The following is an 18,089-nucleotide window of genomic DNA, read 5'->3' as shown; positions in this document are numbered from 1 at the left end:
ACAGTAGCCGGCAAAATCGATGTAGGTAAACCTTTTTCCTAAACAGGTAATTTCGGCGGAATCAATAATTCCCCCAATTGTGAATTGGTACGTGTGGCAATAAGCATGTCACTAACACCTTATAGCTTACTACAATGTAATTTTATATCAATTTTAAACGTAAAATAAAGATATTGTTACACTTATACATCAGTTATATTTTCATTCCTACGTTGATGTATGAATCGACGTTCAGTTGGAACGTAACAATACACATGAATATGCATGAAGATTTTACAATTTAAATTTGTTATTGGCAGAAAAACAAAATTATAAATAATTATAAATTATAGTTATAGATCATTGATAATAATTACTCACGATCGTTATCATCTTCATCATCCTCACGATAGCTGAATATGTTTGACAGTACTTTCTCTAATATAAAATATAATTGATGGTATTATTTACTGTAGCATAAGCTCGTAAAAACACATACTATAAACTTACAGGTATATGTATAGTAAAAACACAGAAAGGAATGTGAAAAACTTGTGATGCTTCTAATACTATTATAATGGTGTATAATTTTTTGATAATTATTCAGAGAAAGATTTACTTAAGGGGATTCGATATCACGATTTTCTGTCTTTGTCTAACACAAAGAATTTTAACAGTGTTCTCTGCCAAACGTATATAAAGTGAAGCGATAAGATTTCTGAAAACAAATTCGAATTTTTCGTCAAGTATACTTTAGATCAACTTCCGCACATTTTTTAATTATTTTAATATACTTACTATATTTTAATATAGTTACTTTCTGAAAGCCAATAGTCTCTTTCTCAACGCTAATGAGCATTTCGTTGTTAATTCTGGTAAGTTTTTTATTTAACTCTGCTTGTGCCTTATCTTTTACATCAGGATGTTTAAGTTTTCGTAAGTCATATCTTTTTCCATTTTTTGGGATTATCTTTTTCATTCTAATTTTGAAGGTGGCCACTAGTGGGACGGGGTCTGATTGACGACCTGCCCCTGGGTATTTTTAACCGCTATACAACTATTTCTGAATCTCTGGTTCACTAATATGTAATCGAATTGATTTCTTACAACTTTTCCAGGTTTATCCATTGGGGATTTCAATGTGTATTACTTCCGTGGATGTAATTTGAACCATGTATTCATTACAGCCATTGTATTTGTTTCCGCAAATATTTCCAACCTGTCCATTCGGCTATTTCTTTCTCCTAGTCAAAATGTTCCTACGCTCACCGATGTCCTTCCTGCTCCCAATTTTGCATTTAAGTCCCCCATAACGATCGTTAAGTCTTGTTTTTTCCACTTATTCATGACTTCATTAACACATTGATAGAATTCTTCTATCTCATTCTCTTCTTTCTCCGCTGTTGGAGCGTAACTTGAATGATGTTAACATCTACTGGTGTAGCTAATAGCTGTACGAGTATAGCTCTTGAAGAGATTGGTATGAAGTTCTTTATCGATTTAGCCATTTTATCCGCCAGAATGATACCTAATCCATACTCATGTGTTCCAGTTGTTGAACCTGAGTAAAGTACTTTGTGGTTTTCTATATTTATGTTGCCTGAATCTGGCCAACTCATTTCGCTGATACCGAGGATTGAAATATTCATCCTATCCATTTCTTTAATGGCATTGTGTATTTTCCCTGCCTGATACACTGTTCTTACATTACATGATCCAATTATAACTTTCTCCTGTTTCTTAATCCTATAACGAACATCAGTACTTCTATATGCAATCGTTCCTCCCGAGCATCCGAATGAGGAACTTACTCCGGATAATAATTTAATCGCACTCGTAGTCATGATGATATTTACTAGGACTTATCCATTTTGGATCTTTAATGAGGTGGATTGTACAAAAATTCTTCCTCATTCCTATGCCGTTGACCACGCTCTGTAGTTCATCCGCCTTAAGAGCCGGTTTCCCAACTCCAGAACAAAAGTGTCCCTCTCATTTCAGCTCCGCCACCCGTAGCTGTTGGCTGCTATGAATTAGATCGCTTATGCGATTGTTCGGCCTCCTTAGTCGAATTTTACGACAGGCGTGGAGTTACTATGGGTAAATTCTACTGTCCCTACCCACAGGAGCCCGTATAATAATTAACGAGGCGTATTTTTTGTTGCCCCTTGGTGTCAAATTCCTAAATACGGCCCTGGTGATGCGGGTTGCCTATATTGAGTAGTTAATACAAGTTTGGGAGGATCTTGTACTACGAATTGCCTATACAGAAGTTCCTTTGATTTTACATGTACAATTTAAGTGGGAGGATATTCAGAACCCCCTATTTGGCTATTATATACTACTATTATCAAACATTAAAATATATAATATAATTAATATAAATATAATATAATTGTATTTAATATATTATTCCATATATATGTATGTGTCAGTTTGTATTTTTGAATATGCTTACACCAATTTTGCGTCAAATGAAATCGGCATCTGGTCACTGTCTCACCGTCGCCGGGTCGAATCCCAGTCATGGGTGGACATCGCTTTCTGGGCAGTACAGGCTGTCTGGAGAGTGAGAGGCCGCCGCCCTCAACCCGGGCATAGCAGAAACCTACGGGTGCCCATTAGAAATTCTGCCAAATAAGCGTCCAAACTAGGCCTTCAAGCCAACTGACGGACATAAGTGCCATATGCAAAAATAAAAGTATATGTGCAAGTCGGAACCAGTAGATTTGAGTCTGTAGTACATGAATGAATCAATTAACTGTGGGTTTAATATGTAGCGACCAATATATTTATATTTTGATTTTGATTTTGCCAAGATTTATTTTATTGGGTGTTATTTACATATCGTAATACAGTAATTCAATCATAAGAAACCCTGTTACCATTTATTACTTGAGTGATTAGCCTTTAAGTACACACACACATCTCTTTACCACATAGCTCACTAGGATTTTCACGACGGATTCAACCAATGGTAATGAGCTATAACACATACAATATATACAGTATAATATACTGAGTATTTACAGTACCACAAAAATACGACGGTCGGTATGTGTGATAAGCTATATGCTACGAAGAATCTCGGTAACCAGGCGCATGACCTATTATTGTTCGTTCCCGAAAAACAAGAATGGGTACAATTTATTATAAAATAATATTTCATAGTGAATCAATTCCCTATTTCCCCGATGCAGAAAGATGATGAATTGATAATACAATATGTATAATCTGTTACCTAAATTATTTTTAAATAACTAAGCAAATGTAATAATTTAACCGCGTGATATCCGTTAGGTATAAATTTGATTTTTCACAATCTAGATACACAGACAACGTATTATCATCAATCCATATTTTTGTTACATGTTGAATGTTGTAATATAATTAGTCATGTATAAGCACAGTAAAAATTATAAAATAATTAAGTATAAATCTATGAACAACTCATTATGTTAACTTACTTACTTAAATGAAAGAATCTTCCTGTAATGAAAATATAATTTATTATAATTATTTTAAATCTCAGTTTGTCATTGTTTTATATTTCAAACTAATAAACTACACATACACAAAATAATACAAAACTATATAATAATATTTAAGCTATAATTAATTTAGCCTAATGCAATGAGGTATGTTCCACATTCTCGCCTAATGGATTGAATATCTAACCAAAATATTCCACTTGATGTATAGAGTATAAAATTCTAATAGCTGTCAGATGTGTCGATAAGTCAATGATATTCAACTAAGATTCCAAATTAATTCATAGCCAATTTAAAAAGAAAATTTACTTATGGATCATAACTCAATGGCCACTAGAATTTAGGTGTGGTAATATAAACATAAGTCAGTGGCAACAAATATTTGTTTAAAATATTTTGTATTATTTTGGGCATTTGACTCACATGAGTAATACACAATAAGTCAATAAATCAAAACCTCAATATGAGAAATGAAAAATCTAGTGAAAATCCAATGTTGTAAAAATGTACAATTTAAAAGACTCATAAAAACTTAATTTAACTCTCTGGTGGATATTTTTTTTTGTGCTAAAGATTTGCAAACTTGTAAGGAATCTTGTATTCAATTTTCAAATCTTAGATCTAAAAGAACATTTTTTATGAATTTCTAGCTTAAAATAATTTGCGAATTTTCTTGACTTTTACGTATTTTGCCAAAATTCAAACTTTCAATGCTTATAAAAAAAAATCGTGACGATGAATTTATTTCATTTTTCAACTCCTATTGAAATGTTAGGAGCCTTGTATTAAGTTTTCAAGCTTTTCTAGCCAACAAATAATATTTGATCGATATTAATTTAAAAAAAAACTAATAATTATCGAAATTTGCATATGCCTATAAATAGTTAAACTTAAGTCAAAAGTTTTTGAAAATAGCATGGTGGATATAATATACATATATAAATATTCGGTTAGGTTTGATGTATCTATGGTCATTTGTTTTAAAGTTACATCAACAACCAAAATCGATTTTTTTGAAAACTGATTGTGGGTAAAATTTTCCGTTTTTCCCTTAATTTTTAGTTTGTTTATTCCGATTATATAGAAAAATATTGAGAATTTTTTACTTTTGACCCCAAAACGTACCAACTAGATTCACTTTCTGATTGAACGAGGTACTGAAGTCAAAAATCAAAGCACTTTTACTATCCCTAAACGTGATGACAGACACAAAAAACAAAAAATTAAAAATTAAAAAAAAATTACTCACCAAATTTATTTTCTTCTTTATTCTCGTGTATGTTTGACAGTGTTTGCTCTAATATAAAATATAATTGATGGTATTATTTACTGTAGCATAAGCTCGTAAAAACGCATACTATGAACTTACAGGTATATGTATAGTAAAAACACAGAAAGGAATGTGAAAAACTTGTGATGCTTCTAATACTATTATAATGGTGTATAATTTTTTGATAATTATTCAGAGAAAGATTTACTTAAGGGGATTTGATATCACGATTTTCTATCTTTGTGTAACACAAACAATTTTAACAGTGTTCTCTGCCAAACGTATATAAAGTGAAGCGATAAGATTTCTGAAAACAAATTCGAATTTTTTGTCAAGTATACTTTAGATCAACTTCCGCACATTTTTTAATTATTTTAATTTTATCTTCTGCAAAAATTGAATAATGTAAATTTTTAATATAACATTTTTAGAAATATAAAATATTAAAAATGTGAGGAAGTCAATCTTTATAGTAGTCTTGTCGACAACTTCAAATTGGTTTTTAAAATTCTTATCGCTTCATTACATCAATAATTGGTGGGCGTATATTGATTCCGCCGCCGGCTATTAATTCCGCTGGCTGGGTACTGTTTAAAATATCTAGACATCGATTCCACCGGTTACTGTTTATAGTATTTACAAATCGATTCAGCCAGACACTGTTAATCCCCTCCCTCTTGTATTTCAAAATATATAGTATATTATAATATGTATAAAATGATAATAACTGTACAATTCAAAACTAAAATATTTTTTTTTATTAATTTTACAAGATATTTACAATCTATTCATAGAATAATAAGCAAATTAGATAAGAGCAATAAAAAAAACATGAGTAATATGATGGAAGAAGCCACCCAATGATGACACTACCTATTTTGTTAAGTTTAGTAGGGGGAATTTGATCTAGGAATCAAGCATGAAACTAAAATATAATATACCTATTCTAATTAATATGTGTATGTGAATACATTATAAAATATTAAAATATATAGTATAATTAATAAAAAATATAATATATTATTCCATTTATATGTATGCGTCAGTTTGTATTTTTGAATGGGTTTCCACCAATTTTGTGTCAAATGAAATGGAATCTAACAATTTATATTTCTGACCTGCAAATGGCTTTTGCACCAATATGTATATCTTCTTCAAAATCAGAAACTATTTCCAATGGACTGAACGATAAATTGATTTCCAAACATTTTTCAATAACATAACCAAACAATCGCGCATAATATGTGTCTTTATATTTTTTGCTTGATTCACATACATTTTTGCAGTACACTTTTTATTTATACACTGCCATTTAAGAGCATCTAAATACTTAACATAGTCTTTTTTATAATATTTATGATCATTATATAAAATCAAATCATTTTTTTTCACAAGAAACTATAGTAAAGTTCGTTGTAATTTATAACTAATAAATAATACGCTTTAATAAATATAATAATACTTATGTGCGACACTATGTACGTGGTGGAGCAATTTTGTTAACTAGATCGATAGTCGATACTGATTAGTAACTAGGCGAGAAGTAACATGGGAAGATTAGGAAGTCCACATTTTAACAATATAAAATATATTATATAAATATTATAGGTCTTGTGGCGACAGCATTATCACCACTTGATATTGTATTTATCGTATTTATTGTATTTATTTGTTTTTATTGTAAACTTGTACCATTTTTACCGTACCCATATTTTATTGTAATATGTTTCCACCTGTGCAATTATTTCGCGCTTATCGCGCTCCCCTCCGCGCTCGACTGGGCCGTCGCGACGACAACGGCGTCTCACGCAAGCTGGCCTACCGCAACACTACCGTTTTTCCTCTGCGACCGCACGCAACGTTCTCAAAATCTCAATCTGTTTTTCCGTTTTTTGTTAACCGCGCTCTCATAGTCGCATAGACCATACACCATTTGTGTCTTACCGCGTTTTTTTGTTTATATCAGCGCGAGATAGAACGCTCGTCGTAGCCCCGGCTCCGCGTAACCCACTTTTTTTTTCTTTTGTATCACAACTGTGAGAAATCTCTGTGTTTGTCGATTGTCGACCACAATAAAGCCAGTCTATCTTATCACGTGTTGTTTTGTTTTGCATCTGTTTTAACTTGCCTACCTCATTTACGAGTACGGGCGTGCTGATAATCGCCACGCGAATTACCACAGTCTTATAGATATTAAGATATATCATATCTTAAAGATAAGATTTCAGTCAGAACCATAATTGACTTTTATGTGTAACGAAATACGTTATAGCAATACGTATATAAATAGAATTTAGACTATACACTTTACAAAATATTTACATACACGTATTAATTAGACTCTACTATTATTTAGGTTTGAATTTATATATAATTATTATAATTTTATACATTTTATTAATATAATATATATTATGCATCATATTATGTAGGACTGTATATTTTAAAATACATTTACAAGGGAGGGATAAACAGTAGCCGGCTGAATTAATATCCGGTGGAATCAATATGTATAGACATTGTATAAACCTTTTTCCTGAACAGGTAATCTCGGCGGAATCAATAATTCCCCCAACTGTGAATTGGTACGTGTGGCAAACAGCATGTCGTGAAGCAAAAACGTATTCTCTGTCACACGTTTATTGGCAGAAAAACAAAATTATAAATAATTGTAAATTACAGTTATAGGTAATTGATAATAGTTACTCACGGTTTGTTGTATCATTGTTTATTTTTGAAAGTTTTTGCTCTAATATAAAATATAATTGATGGTATTATTTACTGTAGCATAAGCTCGTAAAAACGCATACTATGAACTTACAGGTATATGTATAGTAAAAACACAGAAAGGAATGTGAAAAACTTGTGATGCTTCTAATACTATTATAATGGTGTATAATTTTTTGATAATTATTCAGAGAAAGATTTACTTAAGGGGATTTGATATCACGATTTTCTATCTTTGTGTAACACAAACAATTTTAACAGTGTTCTCTGCCAAACGTATATAAAGTGAAGCGATAATAATAGCGATTTCTGAAAACAAATTCGAATTTTTTGTCAAGTATACTTTAGATCAACTTCCGCACATTTTTTAATTATTTTAATTTTATCTTCTGCAAAAATTGAATAATATAAATTTTTAATATAACATTTTTAGAAATATTAAATATTAAAAATGTGAAGAAGTCAATCTTTATAGTAGTCTTGTCGATCAAAAATCAATCAATTGTTTCAATCAAAAATAAAGTAGTAAAATATTGTGACATAATAATACGCTTGGTACCTAATTTAATTTTGATAAAAACCCATCCAGAGTTGATTGAATTTTCCCTTTTACCGTTCAAAATGACTCCATTGACTGGTATGTGAATTTAATAAACGAACTTTTTATTGTGTGTTAGTATACTTGCGGGTCTTGTGGTCACTGTCTCACCGTTGCCGAGTCGAATCCCTGTAGTCATGAGTGGACATCGCTTTCTGGGCAGTACAGGCTGTCTGAAGAGTGAGAGGCCGCCGCCCTCAACCCGAACATGGCAGAAACCTACGGTTGCCCATTAGAAATTCTGCCAAATAAGCGTCCAAACTAGGCCTTCAAGCCAACACACGGACATAAGTGCCATATGCAAAAATAGAAGTATATGTGCAAATCGGAACCAGTAGATTTGAGTCTATAGTACATGAATGAGTCAATTAATAGTATTATGTATTTGTATGTTCACAGCCAGCTTTGACGCGGTAAAAAAAATTGTTCAAGTAGAAATGTTCCGCTCCGAGAACACCGATTATACCGCGTAACACAATACGGTGATTACACAAAATTATCCGTCTGTTTGCGGCTTGCACAAAAATATTTACCGTATCAACTATTTTTTTATTAAATGTTTTTCAATCAAATATCGATAATTTTTTATAAAAATAATATTTCAAGTACAGAACACAAATTATTTAATAAACTTTTTTTATAAAAATTAGCGATATTTGATTGAAAAATTAAAAAAAAAACGAAAAATCTAATAAAAAAATTGTTGTAAATATGAAAAAAATTATAAAATATAAAAAAAAATACGATAAATATTTTTGTGCAAGGCGCAAATAGACGGACAATTTTGTGTGATCACCGTATTGTGTTACGCGGTAAATCGGTGTTCTCGGAGCGGAACATTTCCGCTTGAACAATTTTTTGTACCGCGTAAAAGCTGGCTGTGAACATACAAATACATACTACTATTAACTGTGGGTTTAATATGCAGCGACCAATATATTTATATTTTGATTTTGCCAAGATTTATTTTATTGGACGTTATTTACATTTCGTAATACAGTAATTCAATCATATGAAACCCTGTTACCATTTATTACTTGAGTCATTAGCCTTTAAGTACACACACACATTTCTTTACCCCATAGCTCACTAGGATTTTCACGACGAATTCAACCAATGGTAATGAACTATAACACATATATTATATACAGTACCTATAAACAGTATGGACACAAAAATACGACGGTCGGTATGTGTGATTGCTCGTATATGCTCGGTAACCGGGTGCATGACCTATTAATGTTCGTTCCCGAACAACAAGAATGGGTACAATTTATTATAAAATAATATTTCATAGTGAATCCCTTCCCTATTTCCCCGATGCAGAATTATGATAATATAATATGTATATCTATTAAATTATTTTTAAATAACTAAACAAATGTAATAATTTAACCACGTGATATCCGTTAGGTATAAATTTGGTTTTTCATAATCTTGATACATAGACAGCGTATTATCATGAATCCATATTTTTGTTACATGTTGAATGTTGTAATACAATTAGTCATATATAAGCACAGTAAAAATTATAAAATAATTAATTATAAATCTATGAATGACTCATTATGTTAACTTACGTAAATTTAACATAATTGATTCAATGTTACTCGGAACAATGAAATAATTTGCTATGAAAATATAATTTATTATAATTATTTTAAATCTCAGTTTGTCATTGTTTTATATTTCAAACTAATAAACTACACATACACAAAATAACACAAAACTATATAATAATATTTAAGATATAATTAATTTAGCCTGATGCAATGAGGTACGTTCCACATTTTCACCTAATGGATCGAATATCTACCAAAATATTCCACTCGATGTATAGAGTATAAAATCCCAATGGCTGTCAGATGTGTCGATAAGTCAATGATATTCAACTAAGATCCCAAATTAATTATAGCCAATTTAAAAAGAAAATTTACTCATGGATCATTACTCAATGGCCCCTAGTGGCGTAGCTAGACACTTTTTTCTGGGTAGGCCCGATATTTTTATGTAAGGATTACCAATGAATAGTTTTATAAAATAAAAAAGTATCAGAACACCGTATACATTTATTTCAGGCATATTACATGGATTTATCTTATGTTTTAAAACTAATAGTATGAAATTAAATTAATAAAAAAGATATAGCTTTATTAAAATATTTTTAGATTGAAAATCCAATTTTCTTTTTTTCATTGATGCAAACTCGTCAATTATAGCAGATGGATTTTCTATGAATTTTCCACTTATTTCTCTCTCAATAGACAGCAAAGTTAAATTATTTAGTCTGCTACTTGTCATCGTTGACCTAGATATGTTTTTACTCTTTTCATCGTCGAGAAACTCTTTTCTGCTGAGGCACTAGATACTGGAACTACCAAAACATTTTCAATAATTTTTGTTAATTCTTCAAATCCAACTTTGTAATTTTACTTCTTGATATAATTCAAAAAGATCAGATACAGATAAAAATAAGGGTTTTCCCAGTTGATATTGGCATTTAATTTTTTTTTAAATTTTTATTTAAATTAATATCGAAAGATTACTGGGCCTCACTGAGAAAAACTCGTGTTGAGGCCCATGGGTTATCTTAGATTACAAACAATTCTAATTGTTTTAGGTACATATTACATTATTTTTAAAAACAAATAAGGAGTTTTTCATAAATAATACCAGTAACTATTACAAGCGTTAAACTAGTATGTTACATACAATTTTAATTCTTACACATATATTCATATCGTATAGCCAGTGGTTATTTTTTTTTTTTTAATATGGGTAGCGGTAAATTAACCATATCATTGGGCATCAAGTTGAGTATCTTTGTTCCCAAAAAATAGTAAACTTTTCGACAATTAGTTTTTTAGGGCCAATCTAAGGAAAATTTACTAGCTGCATATCTGGTGTTGACCCCATGGTTTATAGAATCCAACTGATTATGTTTTTTCAGATATATGGTGATTGTTTTTAGGTATAAGAGTTCTATATTGAGGACATTAAAGTCTTCGAATAGTTTTTCGGTTTGATATCTCCAATTTTTCTTGTTTGCGACCCTGAGTATAGTGTTTTGGCATTTCTGGAGTGGTAGAAGGGCGTTGTTGTAGGCAACACCCCATCCGATTATGCCATACGATACTATTGACTAGAATAGTGCTAGGTATATAGTTCTGATGTCTTTGAAAGGCAATATATCACGTAATTCTTTCATTATATATATCATTTTTTTTAGTTTATTTGTGACGGATGTAATCTCAATTTCATATCAGAGCACATTTCTATGCCTAAATACTTATAGTTTTTGACAATACTAACCGAGTTACAATCACAGCTTTCCAATGTATTACAGTTGGTTTCGTGGATTTTTATATTGTGTATGGGTGGTAAGGTTTGTTCAGACAGTGAGTGGAGTAAGATGGTTGATTTCTTGAGATTTAGAAATAAACTGTTATCGCTCAACCAATTATGGATAGATTTAAGATCGACTTCTATATTTTGGAATACTTCATTCCAAGAACTACCAATACAGATCAGTACGGTGTCGTCTGCATAACACACTATTTTACTATTTTACTTAAGTTGTTTTATATCGTTTAAATGGATGTTAAAAAGAACCGGAGATAGTGTAGTACCTTGAGGTACTCCGCATTTTATAATATTTTCACTAGAAATAGTACTGTTTATTTTTACCCTCTGTTTTCTGTTTTCTAGATAGGATTTAATGAGAGACAAGGCCGATCCAGTTATGCCTATATTCTGTGTTTCACTTAGAAGTTTATCGTGATCCACTGTATCGAAGGCTTTAGCCAGATCTAAATAAATTGTAGCACATTTTTTTTCTTCATCGAGAGCAGTACCTATAGATAACTTTTGTGACATTAACTATTGCTTGGTCCGTGTTTTTATCAGGTCTAAAACCGAATTGATATTCAAAAAGAAGATTGTTTGGCTCTAAGAAGAATATAAGTTTTTTTTATGATTTTTTCAAATGTTTTAGCAATGTTTGAGATAACTGATATCGGATGAACGTTTTCGAGAGCTGAGATAGGACCTTTCTTATGTATGGGGGTTATTATAGCTACTTTAAAGGCATCTGGTACTTTATTTTGTGATATGCATAGATTAAAAATATGACTTAATGGTTTACAAAATATTAAACTATGTTTTTTTAGTAAATCGGAGGATATTTTATCAAGACCGAGTGAAGATCCGTTTTTTTGATTTAAAGATATCTTCAAAAATTCCAGAATGAGTGATCGGATCGAATTTATTAAAGCTAACCTTGTTTTGCGAATTATTGTCGAAGTTTGTAGTGTAATTGTAGGTATTTTTACAGTTTTTTAGTGACGTAATTAAATCGGTAGCTACATTTGTAAAATACTTATTACATTTTTCAGCCAAAACATAATCGGGGTTTTCATCAGTATAATCATTTTTGTTTTTAGAGTTATTTAATAATTCTTTAAGGTTACTTGATTTCTTATTTTTTGCTAAGATATTGTTAATAGTCTGCCATTTAAGGTTTGTGTTATTTCCAGATTTTAGTAATTCTGCTTTATAGTAAAGGATCTTTGCATTTTTTATTATTTTTGTAATTTTGTTTCTAAAATTTACGTAGTAATCTTTTAATTTTAAATTAAGCGGGTGTTTCTTAACTTGTAAATGGAGACGGTCTCTTTGTCTTATTGAGTTAATACTGGCGGTAGTGGCCCATGGTTTCAATTTTTTGGTTTTTGAGGAGATGGATATTTCATCCGAGGCTTGGTTTTTTAGGTTATTTAAAGTGTTAGTGAAATATTGAGTGGCTTTATTTACATCAGTGACTTCAAGTATTTCTGACCAATTGTGGTTTTCAATTGAGTTTGATAGTTTTTGATTATCAGTTTTTAATATTTTAAGTGGATTTGGCATATTATTTCTTTTATCTAATATATTGCCTAAACTAAGTATTGTCGGGTAGTGGTCCGTAATGTTAGAGAGTACAATTATTGATACTATGTTAGCATGGGACTTTGTTTTAATAAAAATATGATCTATACAGGTATTTGAAATTGGTCTAGTGATGATATTGATAAGCGATGCAAACCCGAACTGTGCCATTGCCAGTAAGTACTCTTCTCGTATTTTAGAATGCTTGATCAAATCAATATTTAATGCACCTAATAACATTTTGTAACTAACTGTTTTTAAAGTGGAATTTAAAAGTATTATATCATTAAGCTCGAATAAAGTTACGTCTATTTTTTATTTATAATTTGGTAATAAATTCATTTGATCGATAAAATGGAAATGTTTCAGCATAGCGACAAATTATTTCACTGTCTAAATAGGTTGGTGAATTTTGGTCTAAAGTTGCATACATATCATCATTTGTATTAAAACGTCAGTTCATTTCGAAATATATTACGTCTAAAATATTAAAAAATATTCTCTTTTGCTCTGTTTTCATGTCATCAGACGAATAAGCCATTCTTTTACCAGTGGTAATAGTTACATAATAATCGGCCAAAATACTAGAATTTTGAAGTGTTCTATTTGATGACAAATTATCACTTGATAGCGTAGGTATTTTAGAATTTTGAGCAATAACCAATGATCGCATATAGTTCAAAAAACTTCTCATAATTACATAACTCTAATATTTGTTGCTTTGTTATATTAATTAATAATGTACAACGTTTTATATCAAGAGTAGTTGATTGCAGGTTAATTGATAAGCATTTAATAATATTTAATATTTCGTTTAAGCACACAATTATTATGATAACTTCAAACTTAGCAAACTGTATGGCCAAACCCTTTGCCTCTGCAGCTTCTTGTTTTTTAGTACTTTCTCTAAATGCATTAAGAACTTTTAAAATATCAATAAAATGATTTTTTTTTAAATGTAATACCCTTGTGTTTTGAAACCCACCTTGTTTCACAATGACGTGGTACTTTATACTTAGTTTCATGTAAAAAAGCATGATGACGAATTGTAGATACCGATTGGAACGCATAAATAGCTTCTAATAAACCAAGTATTTCATATACGTCTTGAATATTTTTCGTTACATCAACTAGAACTAGGTTTAACCTATGAGCATGGCAATGAATATACGGACACGGATTTTGTGCTAATTCCCTTATTTTTGTTTGAACACTAGAAAAAGCTCCGGACATCACTGACGCACCATCATATGATTGACTTACACAATTTTAAATATCCAAACCAACATTATTTAAAAAAAATATTATGCCATCACACAGTGCTTGAGCATTTAAATCGTTCAATTCGACAAAACCTAAAAATCTTTCTTTAATTTTTAAATTGTGCAAATATCGAATACAAATACACATTTGTTCAATTTTTGACTGACCTCATCTACAATTAAACTAAATATCTGGCTCCCGATATAAACTTCATTTACTGTTAATTGTAATACAAGCTTGGATGTAGTTTTTATTATATCATTTTGTATTTCAGGCGATATGTATTTGCTATTTTTAGGTAATAAATTAAAATTTGTTTTAAAATGTTCATTTTCAATGGAAAGTAATTTTATAATTTCTAAAAAGTTACCTTCATTTACGTCATGACGTGAACACAAACTTGCATCATAATTTTCACTTTTGAATTCTTCTTTTCTTTCTCTTCAATTTTCTCATAGTTCGATATATTGTCGTGCACAATATAAAACACACCTTATTACACTTGTTAAAATAGCTCGATTTTTTATAACTTGCTCCTTGACTTGCTTATTTATTTGAGTCGAAATTGATCTAGTTTTTTTGGTTGATAGCCATGTGCCATATTTAGCAATTGCATTTTTATGTGAAGTAGTATTATCATGTTTTTTAGTCATGTTACTTATATTTTTCCAATCAGAATATCCACCAGTAATTAGAACATCTTCTTGCGAATGAGAAGGAAATGGCGACAACAATAACAGAATACGGCATTCATCTTAATTGAGTATTTCAACCGTGGGTACTTATTGTACCAACTGCTTTGAAAGCTACGTTGCTCCCCAGATATAAAAGTACGAAGAAAACTGATGACAGGTTGTACAGCGGTATCCTCACGAGTTACACTAGTATCAAAAATGTTTAAATTCAACTGTTTATTTGTATCTGATATTGGTGTACGCGCACTTGATCCAGGGTCATTAGGCTCCGAAGCAGTTGAAACAGCAGTTGATTTTAAATTACCTGATGTGATTAAAAAACGTTCCATTTTTCGAAAACGAGCAACGCGACGGACTATGTTAAAATAAAAGCGGGAATATAATCACTATGTTGTACTAAAGGCGTTCGGAGTGACGCAGTGTGCGATTAGTATTATACTAATCGACAATCGCAAGCGTATCTATCCGACTACAACTTATTACCGTCTCGTTATTTTTGGAAATAAAGGCTCTGTTAAACAGAACGCGTTATAACGCGCGTTAAAGCGGTAAATGGCTCGTCGGCGTGGTGCTTTCACGCGCGTGAATAACGCCGCGTTGTAACAAATTACAAAATCACGTGACGTGAAGATAACGCTTTCTGTTTGACAGAGCCTTAATCGTCAATTGAATGGATAAGATTAATATCTATCATATTGTAGGTAACGGGCAATACGGGCTGTCGAGCTATAATATTATATTATACACTGGCTTTGATGCACTATATTTCATTTCGACGGATGCCGATTAACAGGATTTGATCGGTTATTAAACCACAACACTCAAAATAAAAGACGTGTCATTAATTGATTTTCAGAACCGATTAAAAACCATCAGGATTTAATTTTGTTAATTAAAACCGTATTTACAATATATTTAATTCTATTATTTTAAATACATATATTCATATACACTACATATTTTATAGGATAAACATCTTCTTTTTTTTTTGGAAAAAAGTGGGTAGGCCCGGGCCTACCAGGCCTACCAGCTGGCTACGCCACTGAATGGGCCCCTAGAACTTAGGCGTGGTAATATAAACATAAGTCAGTGGCAAGTAACACACATTACACAATATATCAAAACCTCAATGAACAATTATTCACTACATAGTACATAATATAGTTAATAAAAGTATTATCATACGACATATATTATACACATCATGAGGAGGAGACATAAACAATAAACATACTAATCAAAATTAACAAATCAATTACAAAATCGAAATTAAACTATGAATCAATTATTTGTGAGTCAGCTTCGTATTCAACACTTAAACCAATAAATAGACTCAACAAGAGTGTATATAAAGATCAGCTTTAGAGGCTTTCCGTAATTGTTGAATTTGTGACATATAGCTGATAAACCTATACCTGATATAAAAAATACTGAAACATCTCTTAAACACGCTAGAATATGGCGTATTAATGACGTATCATATTTAGGATTTAGCTAGAAAAATTTTATCCAATACAAAAGAAAATGCAAAAATACAAAAAACTGAAGGTATTGAATTATAATATTCTGCTGTGACATATAGGTACTCATAATAGATTACATTATAAAAGGGTAGATGTAAAATATGATAATATAATAACAGTAATACATAGTTTGAATGATATGGTGCTTGTAATGTTATTATAATGTTATAAAATCTCGTATCTAATATCATTGATTATAAATACTGTAGATAGCCCACTGCTATAGAAAATATGCTGCGCCGTAATTACTGCCGTTAGAGAGCGCTAAGGAATAAGGCCTGTAATGAAATAAAATAATTGTTGATAATCGTCGCCGACCGCCGCGCGCCGCCGAGGACAACCGTTGTCGTGCGTTGTCGTGCGTCGTTGTCAAATAGTCAAACCATAGACATAATAATATATGGACTGCGCTCAGAGAGAGAAAACCGGGACCGATATAAACTGAGAGAGATAGCGATTGTTGGGGGCAAGCATGGAAGAAACTATTGAATATTTTTATTTAAGCCATGAAATAATCATTATCTAGTTTCTAGTATCACCAATGTCCAAAACAACAGTCAAGTCTCAACAAGTAAAAACTAAAAAGTAAGAACTGCAAGAACATAATATTTTAAATTATTATTAAATTATATAATGCATGAAAATCAAGTAATAAAAATATTAAGCAATAAGTAGGTACGTATACTTTGTAAAATAATTTAACATAATATTTACTATTATTACACATTTATTAATAATAAACATATTCATGGTGTATAAAATATAGACGTATTTCTTCCATGACTGCCCCCAACTATCGCCATCTCTCTCAAACAATTTCGACGACCTGACATGATAGACTGGGGGTGAGGAAAGCGCAGTCCATATATTATTATGTCTATGAGTCAAACGCCGTCGCAGTCGTTCAGCGATTGCAATGTTTCCTGTGCGCGATGACACAGATGACAGACCCGATATCCGACATCGATGATGGCTAGAATACGAATATAATATAATATAATATAATATAAAATACTGTATGCAGTTTGTTCACATAAAAAGTTTTTCCCTTTAATTCGATTACCTAGGTACTTACTCGTTTGTGAACATTTAAAATAGGTACTTTTCAAATACTTATGTCAAAACTAAAATTCATATTCATATTCATAATATCACAAAATTAATAAATTATAGAAGAATTTTTTATACCATGACTATAATATTTTCATCAAAATATTCAAAAATCAAGTGTTTAAAAATTACAAATATTTAATTAGGTTCACTAAAATGTTTTTTGATTATAATATGATTAACGCAATTTGTACACTGGAAATAGTAAATACATCGTTATTCTGCAAAATAAACAGTGTAACATTCATCCGATTTATTTATTTTACTATTATTGACTAAATTACCATTGTACTTACCTCTGTGACCACTTCTAAACCAATGACTAAGCGTATTTTACAATTTATTGTTTTATTAAAATTTTTCTATTTATGTTCAAACAAAAATAATATTTTTTTTTCATAATAAAATTATACAAGAAGAATTTTAAATTAATAAAACAATTGAGTTTTTTTACAACTTTATTAACATATAAAAAAAGTTACTATTTTAAATCTGTTTATGTACCTA

At 30.7% G+C, this 18,089-nt stretch overlaps 2 protein-coding genes across 4 annotated transcripts in view; both read right to left on the bottom strand.

The window, feature by feature from the left end:
- The window catches only part of LOC149057129 (uncharacterized), a 66,271-nt gene that overhangs the window by 14,659 nt on the left and 33,523 nt on the right, over window positions 1-18,089 (bottom strand). For all 3 annotated transcript variants that reach the window (XM_089222078.1, XM_089222077.1, XM_089222079.1), the window contains exons 9-13: window positions 9,646-9,696; window positions 7,451-7,489; window positions 4,720-4,767; window positions 3,451-3,468; window positions 361-417 (exon numbers count right to left, since the gene is read on the bottom strand). In XM_089222078.1, coding sequence (XP_089078204.1) covers window positions 361-417; window positions 3,451-3,468; window positions 4,720-4,767; window positions 7,451-7,489; window positions 9,646-9,696 — 213 coding nt within the window. The remainder of the gene's footprint in view (window positions 1-360; window positions 418-3,450; window positions 3,469-4,719; window positions 4,768-7,450; window positions 7,490-9,645; window positions 9,697-18,089) is intronic.
- LOC149057130 (protein CFDP2-like) lies at window positions 361-2,119 on the bottom strand. The gene is made up of 2 exons (XM_089222080.1): window positions 778-2,119; window positions 361-697 (listed from the first exon to the last, which is right to left on the bottom strand). The coding sequence occupies exon 1, from the start codon at window positions 1,821-1,823 to the stop codon at window positions 1,356-1,358; it is 468 nt and encodes a 155-aa protein (XP_089078206.1). The 5' UTR covers window positions 1,824-2,119; the 3' UTR covers window positions 361-697; window positions 778-1,355.

This window comes from Diuraphis noxia, unplaced genomic scaffold (assembly GCF_037042655.1).
Source record: "Diuraphis noxia isolate RWA-SAM2 unplaced genomic scaffold, SU_Dnox_SAM2 contig0003, whole genome shotgun sequence".
Taxonomy (NCBI): Eukaryota; Metazoa; Arthropoda; class Insecta; order Hemiptera; family Aphididae; genus Diuraphis; species Diuraphis noxia.
The sequence above is the reverse complement of the archived record's forward strand: the minus strand, read 5'-3'. Positions and strand labels throughout refer to the sequence as shown.

Bases quoted from the DNA above. Each gene is read 5' to 3' on its own strand.
- LOC149057130 (XM_089222080.1), bottom strand. From the start codon at position 1,823: ATGACTACGAGTGCGATTAAATTATTATCCGGAGTAAGTTCCTCATTC.